The following is a 19,565-nucleotide window of genomic DNA, read 5'->3' on the forward strand; positions in this document are numbered from 1 at the left end:
GTAAATATGTGTCCCTGGAGCACAAAACCAGTCATAAGTAGCACAGGTATATTTCTATCAATAGCCAACAATACATTGTATGGGTCAAAATTATCAATTTTTCTTTTATGCCAAAAATCATTTGGATATTAAGACCATGTTCCATGCAGATATTTTGTAAATTTCCTAATGTAAATATATCAAAACGTATTTTTTTTTATTAGTAATATGCATTGCTACTTCATTTGGACAACTTTAAAGGTGATTTTCAAATTAAAAAAAAAATTAAAAAATCTACCCTTATGACAGGTTTTGTGGTCCAGGGTCACCTATAATTATAATTTAATTAATTATATAATCTAAATATTATAAGTTTATAAGTTATTATTACAACATTATTGTTCATGTTTATAGGAGAATTTGTTTTCGATTGAATTGATTTATTGTTTTAATGTATTTGAAATAGTTATGTTACAATTTATTCGAAACTTTATTTTTTATTATTATTATTTCTCTCGATTGCATTGCTTTCATCAGACTGATGATGAAGCAGCAGTGAGTCCCCAGTGGCCCTGATGAACATCCGGGTTTCCCGCTGGCACCGCTGCTGTGGCTCTCAGGAGCCATTTTGGACGCCGTTCAGCTTTCCGCATATCAATCCCTCCTTCCACCTCCAACTGCCCCGGCAGAGGCGGAGAAACACGCACCAGGACGCACACAAGGGGGGTTTCGCTTCTACTCCAAGCGCCCAAACTCACGCTCCCACTGCTGCCGCCTGGCCAGAATGAAAAGCTGGATGTTTGCGGCATCAGGGAATTTGTTTCCGATCCGCGCGCTTCTGAGTGATACACTGTGTTGTTGTGAAGAGCTCGTGTTGTTATTGTAGCGGGTGAAGAATAAGCGCGCGGGCCTTCGCGTTCATGTGCTTCATTTCATTCTTAAATGCTTTCGAGGCATAAAGGACACCATTTATCGCCAGGATCCTCGAAGGAAGGAATATGTTTGTTACCTGGCTGACTTTTGCACTCGTCTGGTGCACAGGTAAGGCGCTCATTTACAGAGAATCTGTTCATCTTCAATCAAAACGATAGTATCTAATCATAGTGTGGCTGGCTGTGTTACTTACCCCAGTCAAGAAGCCTATCTAGACAGCGTTCTGTTTCTCACACGAAGCCCACGATGCTAGCTATGTAGGCAGCGCACTAGGTTTTGAGACACATCCAGCGTTACCAAACCAATCCACAAAGCGTTGGCTTCAATGTAGCACGAATTAGTTGTTAATTCCTTTAACTCAGTTTGAGATATTTCGTTATTTAGGTTTGATCCAGCTCTAGTAGGCTGTTTTAAAGTTGCGTGTGTGATATTTCTGATTGTTTAAAGGCACCGTGGGCACAACGAACAAAAGTAAAACAGCTGGTGGTTTGTTGAAACAATCGATCTTCACAAAACAACTTACGCTTGCGCCTCATGTTTCCATGTAACGTTTGGTTTCCCAAATTGGTTTGTTTTCATTGCGGCTTTATAAGACATTTCAAATAAATCATATCTTTAGGAGGGACTGTTGCCTTCTATATTGTCAGTGCATTTAGTTCTTTTTATGCTTTGTGATAATTTGTGGACAAACATAAATTTATTTATTTTTTAATTTAAACCTTTTTTTTTTTTTTTTTCATGAGCTGCCATAACAGATTAAGTGTTTATTATTCTAAACAGTTGTGTACTTGGACACAAATTAAACAAAATTACTTTTGTATATTTTATGCGTCAGGTCCAGTGCCAGTCAATTTAATAATATTAATAATAATGGGTTGAGCACTGAGTTGTATTAAAAACAAGACAAATAAAATTGAGCTAATAGTAATAAGATGTTGGACTTTGGTTTGAGTGACAAAGTTGGTTAAAATGTTATTCAGGTGTAATAAAGGCATCAGGTCAGCTGGTGTGAAAAAGAGAAGCGAAAAATACTAAAAACAAAATATTAAAAGTTTGGGGATAATGTTTTTTTTTTTATATATATATATATATATATATATATATATATATTATTGATTTAAAAGTGCATATAAAAAAAAAACATTTTATATATATTGTTGTGTATCAGTATCAAATATTCAAAACTATCCTTTTATTTTCCCACTTTCGATTTTATGTTTAGTCCAGTCTGTTTGTTTGACCTGTAGACAAAGCGCTGTGCTTTGTCCGGTTATTGATGTTGATGTATTGATTTTGATCATTGTTTTAGGGGAACAGTGAGGAAATCATCTTATCCTGAAAGCTGATTTGTAATGGAGTCCCTTACGGGTCCCTGTGAGGAAACCCCCTCAAAACAAAAGAGTCTTTGATACACCCTCCACATCAGTGTGTGTGTGTGTGTGTGTGTGTGTGTGTGTGTGTGGTGATGTGGTGAAGAAAGGTAAAATCTGGGCACTTTGGCGTGAAAGCACACCACAGGAGATCTTAGAAATACACTTATTCTGCGTGTGTGTGTATGTGTGTGTGTGTGTGTCAGAGAATGAGGAAAGCGGAGTGCTGTGGGTTTTAAGTAGGGGGCTGCTGATGTAATTCGCTCTTATCATGTGACACCCAGTATCAGTGACAAAGAAGCCATACATTGATCTATCAACGAGTGTTTAGCCAATAAACGCACGATGAACGTCAACTCATAACATAAACACTGGTGTTAAAGCTTCTGTAGCCCCGTCTCTCTTGATCCTGGGTGCTTTAGTGAGTAGGTGGGGTCATGTTTGCAGGGGGAAGGGTGGCCAGTGGATATACGTCAAATTTAAAGGGACAGGCTTTGTTTTTTAATTTTTTTGAAGTATGTAATGTGCATTAACCTCCTTTTTTGTTTTCGTTTTAAATAGAGATAATGTTATTTTTATTTGTTTTGATTTTAAGTGTTAAGGTGAGAGTTTAGAGTGTTTAAAAAAAAAATAAGGGAAATAAAAAATTATTCAGTAATATCAATTCAGCTTAGAATAAAGCGACATAAAAAAAGATGGATAAAAATTATTTAAGAATAATAATAGTTACTAAGCGTCAGGTTCAGTGCCAGTGGTGTCCAAAACAAAAAAGCAAATTATTTGTAAATGGTAATTGCTTAAAAATGGTATAAAAAGAGCAAATCCAAATAAAAACTTTATTAATTCTAAATTTATCATCGAGTTTAATGGTGTCAGAAAAACAGAAAAATATTAGTAATAATAATGTGCCGAGTGTAGAGTTTAGTTATATTTTAAAAAGTCATGACAAATATATATATATATATATATATATATATGTATATATATGTATATGTATTTTTTTGTATATGTATGTATGTATGAGTTAATATTTAGTTGATATTTTATAGGTTTAGGTTTGGATTATTTTTGTAAATTGAGGTTTAAAAATAAAGCGAGGTTTATTTTTATCGAATAATTATTATTAATGATCTAATAATAGCTATTAGATAAAAATAATAGTAGCTAAGCATCAGGTTCAGTGCCAGTGGTGTAAAAAATAAGACAAAAATTCAAATGATTTTGAAGTAATAATTGTCGTACAGGGGTTTGATGGCTAGTTGAACATGATGAGGGGGTTTTAAGTGTTTAAACATCTCATTAGGTTTTGATTGACAGGTAAATGTTGCTTGTGATCTTCTAAAATCTTCTGCAACTGAAAATGTTTGTGTAATATGCTCTTATTCAGTTATTTGTTGACTAATACCTGGATAGATACAACCGCAAAACCAGCCACACTGTTGTCTAATACATAAGAAAATATCAAACCCGTTAGCATATATGTGACCCTGGACCACAAAACCAGTCATAAGGGTCAATTTTTCTAAATTGAGATATATACATTATCTGAAAGCTGAATAAATAAGCTTTCCATTGATGTATGGTTTGTTAGGATTGGACAATTCTCTTATCATTTTTTCTGTTGAACACAAAAGAAGATATTTTGAAGAATGTTGGTAACCAAAATCTTGACACTGCTGTCAACTGTTTGGTCAAGAAAAAGCATTCAGTCTCTTCCTTTCTGTGTTTTCTGTCAGGAGGCAGTCAGGCGGAGGTGGAGACTAGAGAGTGTGTCTACTACAATGATAACTGGCGGACGGAGAAAACCAATCAGAGCGGTTTCGAGAGGTGTGAGGGGGAGAAAGACAAGAGGCTGCACTGTTACGCCTCCTGGTTGAACTCCACCGGAACAATCCGCCTGGTCAAAAAAGGCTGCTGGCTCGATGACTTCAACTGTTACGACAGGTGACGTCAAAACTTCCTTTATATGATGTCACTGTTTGATTGACTGTCACCTTTTTCATTGTTGTGCCAAACAAGTTTTAAGGACATCCAAAGTTATTTAATTTATTGTCTTATCACAGGTTTCATTTAATGTAACAGTCAGAAGTTATTTAAACATACTGTTGTTTAAAAGTGTGGGCTCAGCTAGATTTGTGAATGTTTTTGATGCTCTTATACCCATCAAGGCTGTATTTGTTTAGCAATAAATGCAGTAAAAATAGTAATATTGTGAAATATTATTATAATTAAAAATAACTGCTTTCTTTGTGAATATATTGTAAAATGTAATTTTTTCCTGTGATGCAAAGCTGAATTTTCAGTGTCACATGATCCTTCAGAAATCATTCTAATATGCTGATTTGCTGCTCAGGAAACATTTCTGATTATTATCAATGTTGAAAACATTTTATTCATAATATTTTTTTATTTTTATTGATACAATTTTTTATTTTTTTATTTTTTATTTGTAATTTTTTGTTTTTTGTTACATTATAAATGTCTGTACTGTCACTTTTAATCAATCAGTGTTGAATTCTTCAAGCATTAAAATCTAACTGACCCCAAATTATAGAAATCAGTAGCTATCAATTAAATATTTTAATGTTTGTAAATAAAATCGTTTTATTTCAAACTGTTGGGGAAATTTAAAGTGCTTGAATAGCTTTGAAAAACATATTTGTTGGTTATAAAATAAGCTTATGTAATGACAGAATTTTCTTTTTTCTGTTTGCTGTTTTGAAAGCCAAGAGCCATATTCTCTTGTGAAAACATGCAAATGAGTCACATTAGATATTGATCAGTGAGGATTGGAAACATGCAAACTGTTTTGAATGGCTGAAAATGATGGTGTTTTTGCATATTTGCTTTCCTTGCAGACATCACAGTTACTACATTTAGATTTATTTCTTTCATTTAGCAATTGATTCAGTTAAGAATTCAAAAGTCAGTGCAATTTTACTACGATTAATTTTAGGTCTACCCCTTTCATCACTGTTCTGTGTGTGTGTTTGTGTGTGTGAGCAGACAGGAGTGTGTGGCCACGGAGGAGAGTCCGCAGGTGTTCTTCTGCTGCTGTGAAGGAAACTATTGCAATGAGAAGTTCACACACCTGCCAGAAGCCATCGCTCCTGCAGGTAAACCAGCCTCCATATGTCACCTCACAGCCGTGTGGCCCGTTCTTTAGGATAATTGGCCTGAAAAATATCTGCATATGAAATGTGCTGCTTTTAATGGTCTTTGGTTGGCATGTGAATAGTAATAATTCTCAGTGTTTTGTTGAATAAAGCAATGTGTGGTATGTTACACTGGTTTTGTATTGTTGTAGTTTTAATTGTTTTGTTTACTTAAACCATGGCATTTTGATTTTATACAATGATGGCAATAGCAATATGATCAATATTTGCATTTGTTAACAAACAAGTAATGTCTATTAGTTGTGTAACTGCAGGTGATGGTAGATACAAGAGTTAGTGCATTAATTTAAAATTGATGTTTAGCCATAGCTGGGTATTTTCATAATGACTTCAGTCTAAGAGATTTGTTTGTAATTTTCTTTTTTACACTTCTGTTATTGCTGACGTTAAGTTTTGTGTTTCTTTTCTCACAGTAAAGATCCAGCCTCCTCAGCCGGGGCCGTCTCTGTGGGGTGTGCTGGTTTATTCTCTTCTTCCTTTCTCCATTCTCTCTCTGGCCCTGGTGCTCGCCTGCTGGACGTACCACCAACGAAAACCCCCCTACAGACACGTCGAAATCGGCCAGGTCTGACAGCTGTGTATATGTTTGTATCAAAGTTTCCACAAAACTGTTAAGCAGCACAACTGTTTTCAACACTGATAATAATCAGAAATGTTTCTTGAGCAGCAATATAGCATATTTTATATACGATTATATGATTTCTGAAGGAACATGTGACACTGAAGACTGGAGTGATGATGCTAAAAATTACATTTTAACATATATTCACATAGAAAGCAGTTGTTTTTGTTTATAATAATATTTCACAATATTACTATTTTTACTGTATTTATGGTAAAATAAATGCAGCCCTGGTGAGTCTTTTCAAAAACATTTCAAAATCTTACGGACCCCATGTTTTGCATATGTCTGAGTTTAAATCCTGAGATTATTATTGGGTTATGCTTGTAGTTTTCTTTCAGATGAATGACTGTTGAAAAGATTTTAAGTATTGTAATTTAGTCCTGAAGATTAGATTTTTGCCACACACTCTATATGTCCTCTGAAGTTGATTTACTTTGACTAACTTGTACTGCTGTTTCTTATGTGTTTTTAAACGAGTCTTTATTTGTATTTCTGTGATTAGGATGCTGGTCTTCCTCCACCGTCTCCTCTGGTTGGCCTGAAGCCACTTCAGTTGCTGGAGTTGAAGGCCAGAGGGCGCTTTGGCTGCGTCTGGAAGGCCCAGTTACTGAGTGAATATGTGGCGGTGAAAATATTTCCCATCCAGGTAAATATTCTACTCGTGCACTATTCAAACAGGATTGCTTGTGTGTGTTTTTTTTTTCTCAAATGAAATGTGTGTGTGTATAGTGCTTGATTCTGAAATAATGTGTTTATTAACAGGACAAGCAGTCGTGGCAAAATGAAAGAGACATTTACCTCACCGAGGGTTTTAAACACGAGAATATTCTACACTACATCTCAGCGGAAAAACGCGGCACAAACCTTCAGATGGAGTTGTGGCTGGTCACAGAATTCCATGAACGGGTATGTGAGAGTTTATTTTTCCCAAAAGGTCCCTAGAGAAATGACAAAACCCTATTGTTGGGTATAATGGAACAAATAATGTTTTAAACATGCACCAAATAAAAACTGTTGTTTGTAAAGACATGCACAAAATTATACATATTTAGTGTTCAGTTGCATCAATTCAGAATGAATAAATAAAACCCAACAATCTCCACATTATAAAGTCAAAATATAATAGCAAATGTAAAGAAACACTAGGCTAATCTATCTCATATTTTAAACTTGTCATTGTGCATTGTGAATGTTGCTCTTATGATAAAGTGTTTGTGATGAGCCGTATTTGTAAGTGGCTTTGAGTAAATGTATTTTATGAATGTAAGAAACACTAAGCTTTGAGTCCCAAATCAAATCAGTTTTACTGAAGAGTTTTAAATTAAGAGTATAAATTAAATGCACAAAAAGTAATATGCTTTTTTTATTTCTTTGTTTATTTAATTTGGTTTCTAAATTGTTTTATTTTTCTGTAAATGTCCCTAGATGTGTAACTCACGCTTTTTGAGAGGCAAAATGTCTAATAATATTTTGAAGGTGCACCAAATAAAAACTGCTGTATCTAAAGATATGCATAGACTTTTTGACCAGTTATTTAAGTATCAATGAGGGTTTTATTAATAGTTTTTTTTATGGTTTCTGTTTTGCTTCAGTTTTAGTTAAAATGTTTTTTTTTTTGTATATGAAGTAAATAATGAAAATAAGCAACAATTCCTTAGCAAATAGTTGATTTAAAATTAAAAATTACTTTTTTCTTTGTATTTTATTTCAGTAACTTCATTAAGTATTTTATTTTAATATTGCATTTTATTTAATAAAAAAGCCATAATCTTTATTAAAAGCCCAAACTGTATGCATTGCAGGGTTCACTCACAGATTACCTTAAGGGAAACCCGGTGAGCTGGCCTCAGTTGTGCCATATTTCAGCAAGTATGTCCCGTGGCCTGGCGTACCTTCATGAAGACCTTCCTTACCGAGCAGAGGGACCCAAACCCGCCATCGCACACAGGTACATGAGCTGAAGCGATTCTCGAGCTTTTACAACATCCATACAGATCTGAAAGGAAAGTGATTGATATGTCATTTTAAAAGAGATTTGGAAATGCTGTGCTCTTGCTGTTTAGTGATAAGCAAGAGGAAGTCTGTAGATACTGGGTGATTTGAGGTTTGTGGTTTGCAGAGACTTCAAGAGTAAGAATATCCTGCTCAAGACTGATTTGACCGCAGTGATTGCAGACTTTGGGTTGGCTGTCTGCTTCGAGCCTGGGAAACCGCCTGGAGATACACACGGCCAGGTCAGTGTCTCAAAGATGACGCCAAACCTCAGTCCATCTGCCTCTTCATATCCATGCTAAATATGGGACTTAATTAATGCACTGAAGTTACATAATAAAAACTCTACTGTTCAGCTCTGGGTCGGTTAAAATAATGTTTTTGAAAGACTGCAGTTATGTGAACAAAACTGAAGTTAAAACAGTAATATTGTGAAATATTATTAAAATTTAAAAGAGCTATTTTATACTTGAATATGCAATTTATTCCTGTGATCAAAGCTGAATTTTCAGCATCATTACTCCCGTCTGCAGTGTCACATGATCCTTCAGAAATCATTCTATTATGCTTATTTGCTGCTCAAAAAACATTACTGATTGTCAATGTTGAAAACAGTTCATATTTATGTGGAAACCGTTATACATTTTTTTTTTCAAGATTATTTAATAAATAGAAAGATTGAAAGAACAGTATTTATTTTGAAACTTTAAAATGTCTTCACTGTCACTTGTGACGATTATTTGTGATCAATTTAATGCATCCTTGCTGACTTTCTTAAAGTTGCTGAGCCTAAACATTTTACTGGCAGTGCTTATAAATATTTGTTGGTGTTCTGGTGCATCTATTCAGAATGAATATATAAAGACCAAACAATAATCTGCACACCTAGTCAAAAAATATAATTGCAAATTCAAGGAACACTAGTCTAATTTGTCTTGTACTTGGCACTGTGTACTGTAAATATTGTTGCTCTTATGATAAAGTGCTTGTGATGTTCCTTATTTGTAAGTGGCTTTGAATAAAAGTATCTGCCAAATGTAAGAAATGTGAGACTTTGAGTTCAAGATCAAATCATTTTCACTAAAGAGTTGTGCAAATACAACCACAAAAATGGCAAATGTTTCAGCCTCTTATTTTTCAGTCTCTTACGATTATTCAGCTATTTTTAAGTTCAAATAATCGTTAATTTGAAGCACGTCATAATGGTCCCCAGACTCCACTGGGATGGCGGTGAAACTGTGTCTAGTGAATCACTGCTTGTGTTTTCTGTCCCGCCGCAGGTGGGAACTTGGCGTTACATGGCTCCAGAGGTGTTGGAGGGAGCCATTAATTTCCAAAGGGATGCCTTCCTAAGGATCGACATGTACGCTCTAGGACTGGTGCTGTGGGAGCTGGTGTCTCGCTGCACTGCCTCCGATGGTGAGTCTGCACAAACACACGGACCTCTGAGCATGTGTGCGCACCATCGTTTTCATTTTGGAAGTAATGTTATATAATCAAATACACACCATAATAATTGAACTTTAAAGTACAGAGCTGATAATGTTTTATATTGATTGACTGACTACCTAAATCAAAAATCTCTGGCTATAAATTACAATGAGGTATAGTTCAACTTTGCACTTATTTTGTGTATGTTTGTCCTTAGCTGATCACACATGCCTGTGTATTGTGTGTTTTACACAGCTAATGCTCTTGCTGTCTCCCTCAGGTCCTGTAGGTGAGTACCAGCTGCCCTTTGAGGAGGAGGTGGGCCAACATCCTTCACTGGAAGATCTTCAAGATGTGGTGGTCCACAAGAAGATGCGGCCCGTCTTTAAAGACTGTTGGATCAAACATCCGGTGAGAATGTACTTTTGTGTAGAAGCTAGAGCCACACATTTACTTACTAAATAAAACAAAAATAGCGTTTATGGTTTAGTGTGATTATTAGTTATTATATTATAATAAAGTATTGTTTATGTTTTTGTTTGAGAGTAGATGGTGATTTGTGTGTCTTTTGCATGTGGGAGGTTGTTGTTTGTGGTTTTTTTATTTGGGTTTTTTAATGAATCATTGTGTGGAGTAGTTGATGCTTAAGGTTTGAGTTTGTGTCATTTTTTGTTGCTTTTGTTTATATTGCAATTAGTAATTTGATTTTTTTTTTTTTTTTTTTGTAATTTACTATAGTAGTGGTAATAGCAAAATTAAATATTATTACAAAAATGAAATTAAAATATTGCAACTTTTTTTTTTTTTTTTGAAATATTGCTTGCAACTTTTTTTTTTTTTTTTGAAATATTGCAGTGGTTATTTATTTTTTTAATATTTACTTTGTAAGTTATTAAATTGCCACCATCTTATTTTGATAAGCACTAATTTTGATAAGAAATCCTTTTAGGAAGTTTGCCTCAGCTTATACATAATTTCACAGGGCTGAGCTTTTTTATTTTTCAGGAAGCTTGTGTGCCCATTTCAATGTTTGAAAATTGAAAGTTTAAATTAGAATTTTGAGAATTTTACACCTATTTTACAGTTCTAAAATTACCACCTCAAGCTAAGAAATTTTTTGACAATAAATAGGGCTATTTCTTTCTCTGCGGTTCAATTTTGAAATTGTAGGAGGGTTCAAGCATTTTGACCTCTTTTCTGTTCGTTAGGGTTTGACCATAGCTAATTTTGACCTCTTTCTCTGCGGTTCGGTTAGGGTTTGGGCCAGTTCGGGCTGCGTGGAGGAGCGCATCTCCAGCATCTCCAAGACCACCAACACCATCAACACGTCTACCTCGGAGTGCCTGGTCTCCATGATGATGACGTCCCACAGCGACACAGACCTTCCTCCCACCTGAACGCCCGCCTCCAAACATCAGGGACTGCCAACCACTGCGTTCATCGCTCCAGTAAATGTGAACTTTGCTGCTAAGTTGATCTCTGGATGTCATGTATTTAATTTCTTGGATCGTTTTCACCAGCACATTCATCTACTGTACTCTTCCGAGAGGAAGGCACACACAGAAAAACCTCAAACGTGAGAAGACCGAACTCTCAGAGGGCATTCAGGGGATCGTTTCAGACTGCTGGGAAATGAGCACACGTTACCTCATCGGATTTAATGCCATTTTTATGTTGTTTTTTTGCCTTCACTCCATGAATACCTCCATCCGAATGCTCAACCCTCGGGTTTTATCAAGACTACGCAACGATCTGATGACTGTTACACAACCTTCCAAGAGCACACAAGGTCCTTTTTGTACTCAGTGAATTTTAGTCTAGTTTTAACGTACCCTTTCTTCCTCGAAATGTCTCGTGGGATGTTGTTATTTGTCGTGTTTTTCCGGCAGTTGTCTGGGACACTGGAAGCTGAAGGCAGCGGGACTGTTATGATTCGAGTTGCCTTTCGCAGCGTCAGGATTGGTTTTAATGTAGCATCCGCTTGTGTTGAAGTATTTGAAGTCAGACGTGCCATCAGTTCAGCGTTCATTGTTTCCGAGTGACAAGAGCCGCAGTTGAAGTGTTAGTTCTGCGGCTGCGTGAAGAGCAGCGCAGTGCCACAGGTTTGATTTCTGTCACGGCTCAATGTTTCGGTGCATCAGGAAAGCGTGTGATGTTTATCCGCTACACTACTCAGGTAAACTCTGTGCATGTGATTGTGTGACCGCTCACTCTTACAGCAATAGTTCTCAGCTGTATGGTGAATCTCACCAGGAACAATCTGGGTCATGAGTCATCTGAAAATCGAAATGAAAAATATAAAGTTAAACATTCATGAAAATGTAGATTGTTTTTAGGCAGGGGTGCTCCGATTGATTGGCACAATCACAATCGGCCGATAATTGCTTTGGTATGATTGATTGTCGGTCTTTATGAACTGCAGGATTGCTTTTAATAAAGATTTAAATGCAAAAGAAAAGGCAGTAGAGCTGACTGTTTCTGTCAATGGTAAGCTTTAATTTAGAATGTTTGTGATAACGTAAGAAAAGTAGTTTAAATGTTTTGCTTTAGCAACTTAATATATAAGTCTAAAAGTAAATGCAAAAGTAAAAAGCATTGGATAATTGATGAAAGATTGTATTACTGTACTCTGTAAAACAAAGAATCACAATGTTGAAAAAGCATTTTAAGTAACAATGTTTGGATGTGAAATCAAATTAATGGAGAAATGTTGTGTTTGTGGTAAACAGCCATGGATCAGGAGCACATGGACTACATACACACTGCAAACGGTGTATGTGTGAACCTCACATACAGCTCACAAAATCAGGCTTGCGCTGTCTAAGCTATTGTGCAACAATTACATGATTGCAAAAACAAAAATACAGTGTATGATCAAACATTTAGGTGAGAGAAATATATATTTTAAAATACAGTGTATGATCAAACATTCCTCAAATGAAAAAAAATTAAGAATCCTCTCACAAGAGTCACATAAGAGAAGAATTAATTTTCAGAAATTAAATTCAGGCCCTGAATAAACGTCTAATCTTGATTGGATCATCACTATAAATAATTCTACATGGTAAAAAGAAGGCTTTAAAAAGATTGGTATCGGTGATAGGATCAGCAGATACTGCTTTCTGTGATCGGCGATTGGTGATCGGCATCAAAAATCCTGATCGGAGCACCCCTTTTTTTAGGGCCAAGATTTTTTGCCCATCTATATATCATTATATTATTGGAATAATGGTGATTTAGTGATGTTAAGATAACAAGATTTTTTTTTTTTTTCTTAATTTAAATTAGTTTAAGTAATTTGGTTTGGTTCAAGAAAACTACCTTAAATATTTTTACAGGTGTGCTTTACTAATTTAATATGTATTTCCTCACATCACAGACATGAGAATAAGGGGATTTTCCCCCCCTTTTTTACATCACAGTTAAAAGAAATTTCTTATATGTCCAGAAGATTCTATTTATATAGATACCAAAATATATGTTGCTATATAAATCATAATGGTCCTAAAGTAGTCTTTATTCTATTTATGCATCATTTAATTTAGCAGAAAATGGTTTTATTGTTCTGTTGAGAATGATTTATTTTCTAACATGGCCAAAATGGGCTTATTTGTCAACAAAATGATGGCACAATATAAAAAAAAAAAATTATAATGGTAATAGGTTTGGTTTTTTTTTTTTTGAAGTTTTTTTTTTAGGAGAATATAGTTTTTTTGTTATATGTGATATTTTTGAGAGTTTTTTTATTAAAATTATCATTACTGTAATGCAAAAAATGGAGGGAAAGTTTTTTTTTTTTTTTAATTAATGTTAGATACAATAAAAAAACTAACCTAAAATATTCAGTTGTTTTTAACAAATTTAAATATATATATATTTTTAATTATTATTATTTTTAAAGCATTAATGTCATAGTTGAGCAACAATTATCTCCTCCGAATTATCATTACTGTAAGAGAAAAATACTGTTTTAATTTTTTAATTGATGTTAAATACAACCAAAGTTAACCTAAAATATATTTACGGTTGTGTTTAACAGTTTAAATATATTTTTGTTGCATCACAGTAATGAGTTAATTCATGTAATTTTCTTTTTACAATAATGGGGAAAAAAGTGCTGAAATGTGACGAAAATAGCACAATATTAAAAAACTGTCCTAAATTAGGATTTGTTGTAATTTTTTTGGATTATTTGTTTTTATGTTTCTTTTTTTTTGAGATTTCTTATTTTTTCTTTTGATTTTTGGGATGTAATATGACCCAGACGTTTCTCGATTTCCATCTCAACAGTGGCGATATCTCAGAGCTCGCCTGTTTCCCGCAATAACGTCAGCGTTGAAGACTGAATGTCCGTAGTGCTGTACTCTTCAATCATCTCATGGACTCCAGTGTTGTTCAGCTTTTATCAGACTCACTGGTCAGTGTAACACTAACACGATCACTGAACCTCGACTGTCATGCTCTCAGTGATTAGATATACCTCAGATATTGTGACTTTTTTATACATAAATATATATAAAGTATTTTATTCTGTTTTGTGGTAGCAATATGATTTAATATCCAGCTGCTTTTCTGTGATTTACGGAGATTTTCTGCTGTTTTAGTTTTTAACAGAAGGTGCTCTGAATTTGATTGCCAGGTGCTCGGTGCATTTCACGAAGTCTTTAGCTTTGAGTCTAGCATCCGCAGGTTCAGTGGCTTCTGAGGTTCAGAGGAACTGTTCTCTGAGGACAAGCAAACCTTCCTCTCTTGTGTTTGATTTAGTTTACATTTGTTTGTTTGTTTGTGTGGTATACATGTATCTTCTTCCCTCGTGTCCATCTTATCAGTTGAATTAAGTTGGATTTCTTTATTATCAAATCAGGGATTTGAAATCTAATTAAAGTATTGCAGTGCAAGTTGTGCAAATTTAGTTGAAGCCAAACTTTGTATGCTATCAGGTGTTGATGTGTGATGTATATAAATAACGTCAGCAGATCTGCTAACTGATGTAGTTGATGCATCTTTTATTTCTCTGTTTCACATAAATAAACCCTGAAGAAGTGTTCGTACGTTAGGACTACCTGAGGAGATTTCCCATGATCCTTTGCTGGCTCTGTGTCGGCTGGCTTCTTGTGAAGGATGAGGAATGATGGAGGTCTGTTGATGTGGTTTTTATTATTTTTACTGCTGCTAATGTGGTAAATATGATGTTTTACCCCAGTTTGGGTCATTTCAGGTTCTGCTGCCATGTTCAGTATTTTGTTGAATTAAACATTACCCGTGTTTATCACTTACACGTCCTGTTTGCCATTTCTTTTTATTTACAACATTGTGATTTTTAGTGAATAAAAAAAAAAAAAACGAAAAAAAGCATAAATGCATAACACAATCAATAAGAAAGACCATAACTGTTGGTCAAGCTTTAAAATATTTATTTTATTTTTTTATTTTATTTTATTCAAACATAAGGCCACAATTGCTGGTCAAACTTGACCTCTAATTTTTTATTTTTTTTATTTTCATTTTATTTAGTTAATTTATTTTTAAGTGTTAACATATGTACAAAAGATGATAATAAATTAATAACTAAAAAAATAATAATAAAGATGCTTAACAAAAGAAAAGGAAGGGCCATGGCTGCTGGTCAATGTAACTTAAAATGTTTTATTTATTCAAATATAAAAGGCCATGACTGCTTGTTAAAATTGTTGAAATATTTTATTTAATTTTAAAGGCCTTGAATGTTGGTCAAACTTGACCTTTAAACTTTGTTAAATTAATTTTTATTTTTATTTATTTATTTTATCAGAAAATTAAATTTATATTGTTTAAATATTCTTCATAATGTTCCAAAAATGATTTTTGACACTTTTTGTTTTACATACCAGACCATTTATGTCAGTGAATCATATCTAGTTTAGACAAACACATTTTTTCCTACATTAGTTGTGCAGCTTTTTATTCAATTATTAATTACACAAATAGATTTTTTGGAAAATACATTCAAAATTCACTGGGGTTATGAGGCTTGAGTAATTAGGCTTTTCGTGTTCAGTTGTTATGTCTCTTTCCAGCACTGGAGGACAGTATGTGTTCAGCTGATCTCTCAGCACACGCACTCATGACAGATGTTGACTGCAAGGTTAGGAGACAGGACATATGGACAGTCCCAAATATTTAATACCCACAGTTATATCTCGCCAGAGTCCTCTGTCCCTGTAAGGATCTACAACAAGACATTAATTGAAAGTCGTGACATTTGTCAAGTATGGTAACCCATACTCGAAATTGGTGCTCTGCATTTAACCCATCCAAGTGCACACACACACACACAGCAGTGAGAAGTGAACACACACCCAGAGCAGTGGGCAGCTATATTCAGTGCCCGGGGAGCAACTGGGGGTCCACTTTCACTTCCCATGGATATTGAGGGTGAAAGAGAGCGCTGTTCATTCACTCACTCCCACCTACAACTCCTGCCAGCACCGAGACTTGAACCTGCGACCTTCGGGTTACAAGTCCAAATCTCTAACCATTAGGCCACAGCTGCCCCCATTACTTTCATTACTGTGAAAATAATTTAATCTATCATCTACGGTTCATCTATACCTGGACCATACACAAATTAAAGGCCTAAAAAGTCTTAAATTCATAAAGTTATGGCATTAAATATGTTGACTGCAATGAAAAAAAAAAAAAATCCAATATCCAAACATCCTTAAATCAATATATTTACTTGGAATGACACATGAAGTCGTTTTCTGAGAAATTAAGTAATTTTACGCTAAAAACAAAAACAAATATATTGGTGAGGTGTGAAAACATATGAAAAATTTTATAAATCGCTCAGAAAATAATCTTTTGTCATTTTGCTTCTCAAGTAAGTGTTTCTTGATTTAAAAATCCATATTCTAGTGTTTGAAGCAGAGCTATTCAAAATTTCAATCTTTGTTCAAGCAAGATCTACTTCAACTCTCAAATCTCTCCATTCCACACATTTCAACTGGCTTGATGTGTTTACAACATGGCTTTGGGCAGAAAGAAAACATCTCTCAGGAGAAAAACAAACTGGTAAGTGACGTGACAGGCAATGATATGAGAAATAGACTGCAGCTATGTAAAGCTAACAATTTGCATTATAATAATATGCAAATTAAGACTATTGTTGCATAGTGGAATACTTTCAACAACTTTTTAATGGCTATAGTTCATGTCAAAGTCATGACTTGATTGTAGTTTGTTTCTTACGCATGAATATTCAAGATTAAATAATGGGCATGAAAAAATGGAATGAACTAAAAAGAACAACGACAACAACACAGGGCTGTTTCAGGAAAAGTCTCTTTCTGAGTTCAGCTCCCCTCCGGGTCAGGATTTCTCCAAACCTTTCTAAGCCAGCAATGCACCAACAGATGGATGGCGTTAATTGCATTTTTCCTTTTTTCTATGGCGGATTATTATGATCATATTATTATTTTTTTTTTTTCTCGGAAGATGGTGCTGCTTTCGTATTTCAAGAATTGGAATCACATTTCCGGCTGTAGTGTTCCATGATGTCATCATATGAATGTTTATTCATTCATGCATTTGTTGAAGGATTAGTTATTATTTCCTATTCCTCAACATTCAAATATTCTTTATGCATACATAATATATTTTGTTTATCCAGTCCAAAGACATTGCAATAGCAATAAACCAACAAATGTTGCAAGGTACTGTATAATAATGTATGTATTAATACATACATATCCAGTTTGTGCAGTCTATTTAACTATTATCTTTTGTGAAATGCGTCTAATGGCTCCAGCTCATGGTTGGTCTTTCTCCTCATCCACTGCTTTGATCTTTCTAACAAAATATTTGAGGAAGTGACATCATCAAATTATTGCAGCACTGGAGATGATGCAGTAGTGCTTTAATTTTAGTATATAATGTAATTTAATATTTATATTATACTATATGTTAGATAGATCTGTCCTAGTTACATAGTCAGACCTAATATTGTATTAAAATTATATTTTATATTATTCATCAAATCATATAGATAGATCATATACTTTTAATATAAGATGGAGCTGATTTGGTGCTTTAGGGTTGCATGAAATGAAAAAAAAAAGAAAAAAAAAAACAATATTATGTCAAATTTATAATGTAATATTATATATAAAAAATAGAATTTTGTTTATTATGTATACATAATAGAATTTAATAGAATGTATGATGGAGTGTGCATAAATGATCAATAGTATCATTTCCTACAGGCTTTGACTTGATTTGTAATTTCTTTTTTATTTAGTTTTTTTGCTAACTTAATCATAAGGCGAGACCAATCAAGTGGAGCTTTTTCATCATTAGCACAGGATGACCATGGCAACGGGAACAAAAACACATGTATCCTGATTAAGAGCGTTCACATCCTTAAATCCAGGAAGTGAACAAACTTAATCAGTCACTCTGGGACTAATCTAGCACTAATCACATTTACTCATTGATTGTGTCCTTTTGTGATCCAAATCAAAAATACCAAAGCACTTTCTGTTTTTATTTTCTTTCTTTTTTTTTTGTTAATTTAGATTTTTATTTATTTATTTATTTTATAGAAGATGGCAAATGTGCGTATGTAATTATTTATAGTGCATTTTAATCTGTAATAATGGGTTTCCTGTATTCAAGCTTAATCCTAGCCACATGTTCAGATGTTTAAACATCAGATCAATTAGCAAGAAACATTCATTAAAGTGGATTTCTTTAAAGTGATCCAGAGACACAAAGAATTCAAATGAAAGCATGCACAAAAAAACTGAATGGAGAAACAAAAACTTTGTTAGCATAAAGTACAAAAAAAAAAAAATAATTTAAAAGTAGAAAAAATGTATTTGTCTGGGAAATGCTAGGATGACAAATCAGGGAAAATGTAGTCACTGAAATTCTGAGGTGCCAAGTTCACAATCATCCCATCATAAATTCAAAATATCCCAACATTATTACTTTTTAAAGCACTTGAAGACATTTTTTTTTCCAAGAGAATGTAGAAATCATTGAAAATAAACTCAAAATGAAAAAAGGCAGCTGCATTTGTAAAAGGTAGCAGTTTGGAGGTCTGTGACTGAGCGAACTGAAGTATGAGTGCATTCGTGTGTAATTAAAACAAGTGATTATTTTTCCACTGGGATTATCCTGGAGGTCCAGCTGGTCTGGAGGATTTGAACACCCTCACCCTGGCCTGGAGAAAGGGCAAACTCCCAGGGGACGAAGCCAAATTGGCTCCCTAACCAAGAGCTGGGAGCACAAACTATGCAAAATCAACAAAAACTGCCCCATGTACTGTTGAGAATGCAGCGACCATTTTTTGGTCCCACTAAAGAAAGGCTGGTCAGAATGGTGATTAATGTTCAGAAGACAGACAGTAGCTGCTTACATGTTCAAGAACTTAAAAAGGGCCAATAAAGAATTGTGTTTGGTGCTTGCCTATATTGTTAAATAACTATTTTTTAGACTTTAACTGTAAGTTTGTCACAATTCAAATTTGTTTTTGTTTTGTTTTTTGTCTCAGAATTCTTGCATGATTTTTAGTTCCACCTTGGTATAAAAATACAAATTGCAACTGACTTTTTTTTTGCAATTCCTAGTTTTTTTCATATATAAACTTGTAGAGTTAAAAATGAGCAATTTTGTCTTTTTTATTTTGTGGCAGAAACAAGTCTTTATACGAGAAACTAACTAAATAAACCTTTAGCATTTTTAATTTTCAACATTTCTCTTCTAGCAAAATGTACAAAAATTGAGAATTTCTCTTGTTTACAGGACTGTATACAATGTATACAATATGCATTTAAATGTGCTCTAAGATAACAATGTCCATTCTAACTACTTATGTAGCAAATCATAGTTCACACCTGTGATGTAAACTGTTGGCTATTTAAAACAGGATATTCGATGTCATGCCACAACATCCTGTTTCATGGAAGCGTCACAGTCGAGAAAACTTTGTCATGCTTCCTCATTAGATCGTTCTGGGGATTCAGCTGATGCAATTTGTGTGTCAATGTAACATGACAAAATTAGATTGCAAATGTG

At 34.2% G+C, this 19,565-nt stretch overlaps 1 protein-coding gene across 1 annotated transcript; it reads left to right on the plus strand.

Annotated features, from left to right (window-relative positions):
- The first annotated feature begins 540 nt into the window (after nucleotides 1–540).
- LOC109111999 (activin receptor type-2B-like) lies at nucleotides 541–11,959 on the plus strand. The gene is made up of 11 exons (XM_042719043.1): nucleotides 541–1,020; nucleotides 4,019–4,226; nucleotides 5,289–5,398; nucleotides 5,872–6,023; nucleotides 6,586–6,729; nucleotides 6,846–6,989; nucleotides 7,886–8,031; nucleotides 8,203–8,317; nucleotides 9,356–9,494; nucleotides 9,787–9,917; nucleotides 10,715–11,959. Exons 1-11 carry the CDS (start codon nucleotides 978–980, stop codon nucleotides 10,901–10,903), a joined length of 1,521 nt encoding a protein of 506 aa, XP_042574977.1. The 5' UTR covers nucleotides 541–977; the 3' UTR covers nucleotides 10,904–11,959.
- Nucleotides 11,960–19,565: the final 7,606 nt, after the last annotated feature.

This window comes from Cyprinus carpio, chromosome B2 (assembly GCF_018340385.1).
Source record: "Cyprinus carpio isolate SPL01 chromosome B2, ASM1834038v1, whole genome shotgun sequence".
Classification (NCBI taxonomy): domain Eukaryota; kingdom Metazoa; phylum Chordata; class Actinopteri; order Cypriniformes; family Cyprinidae; genus Cyprinus; species Cyprinus carpio.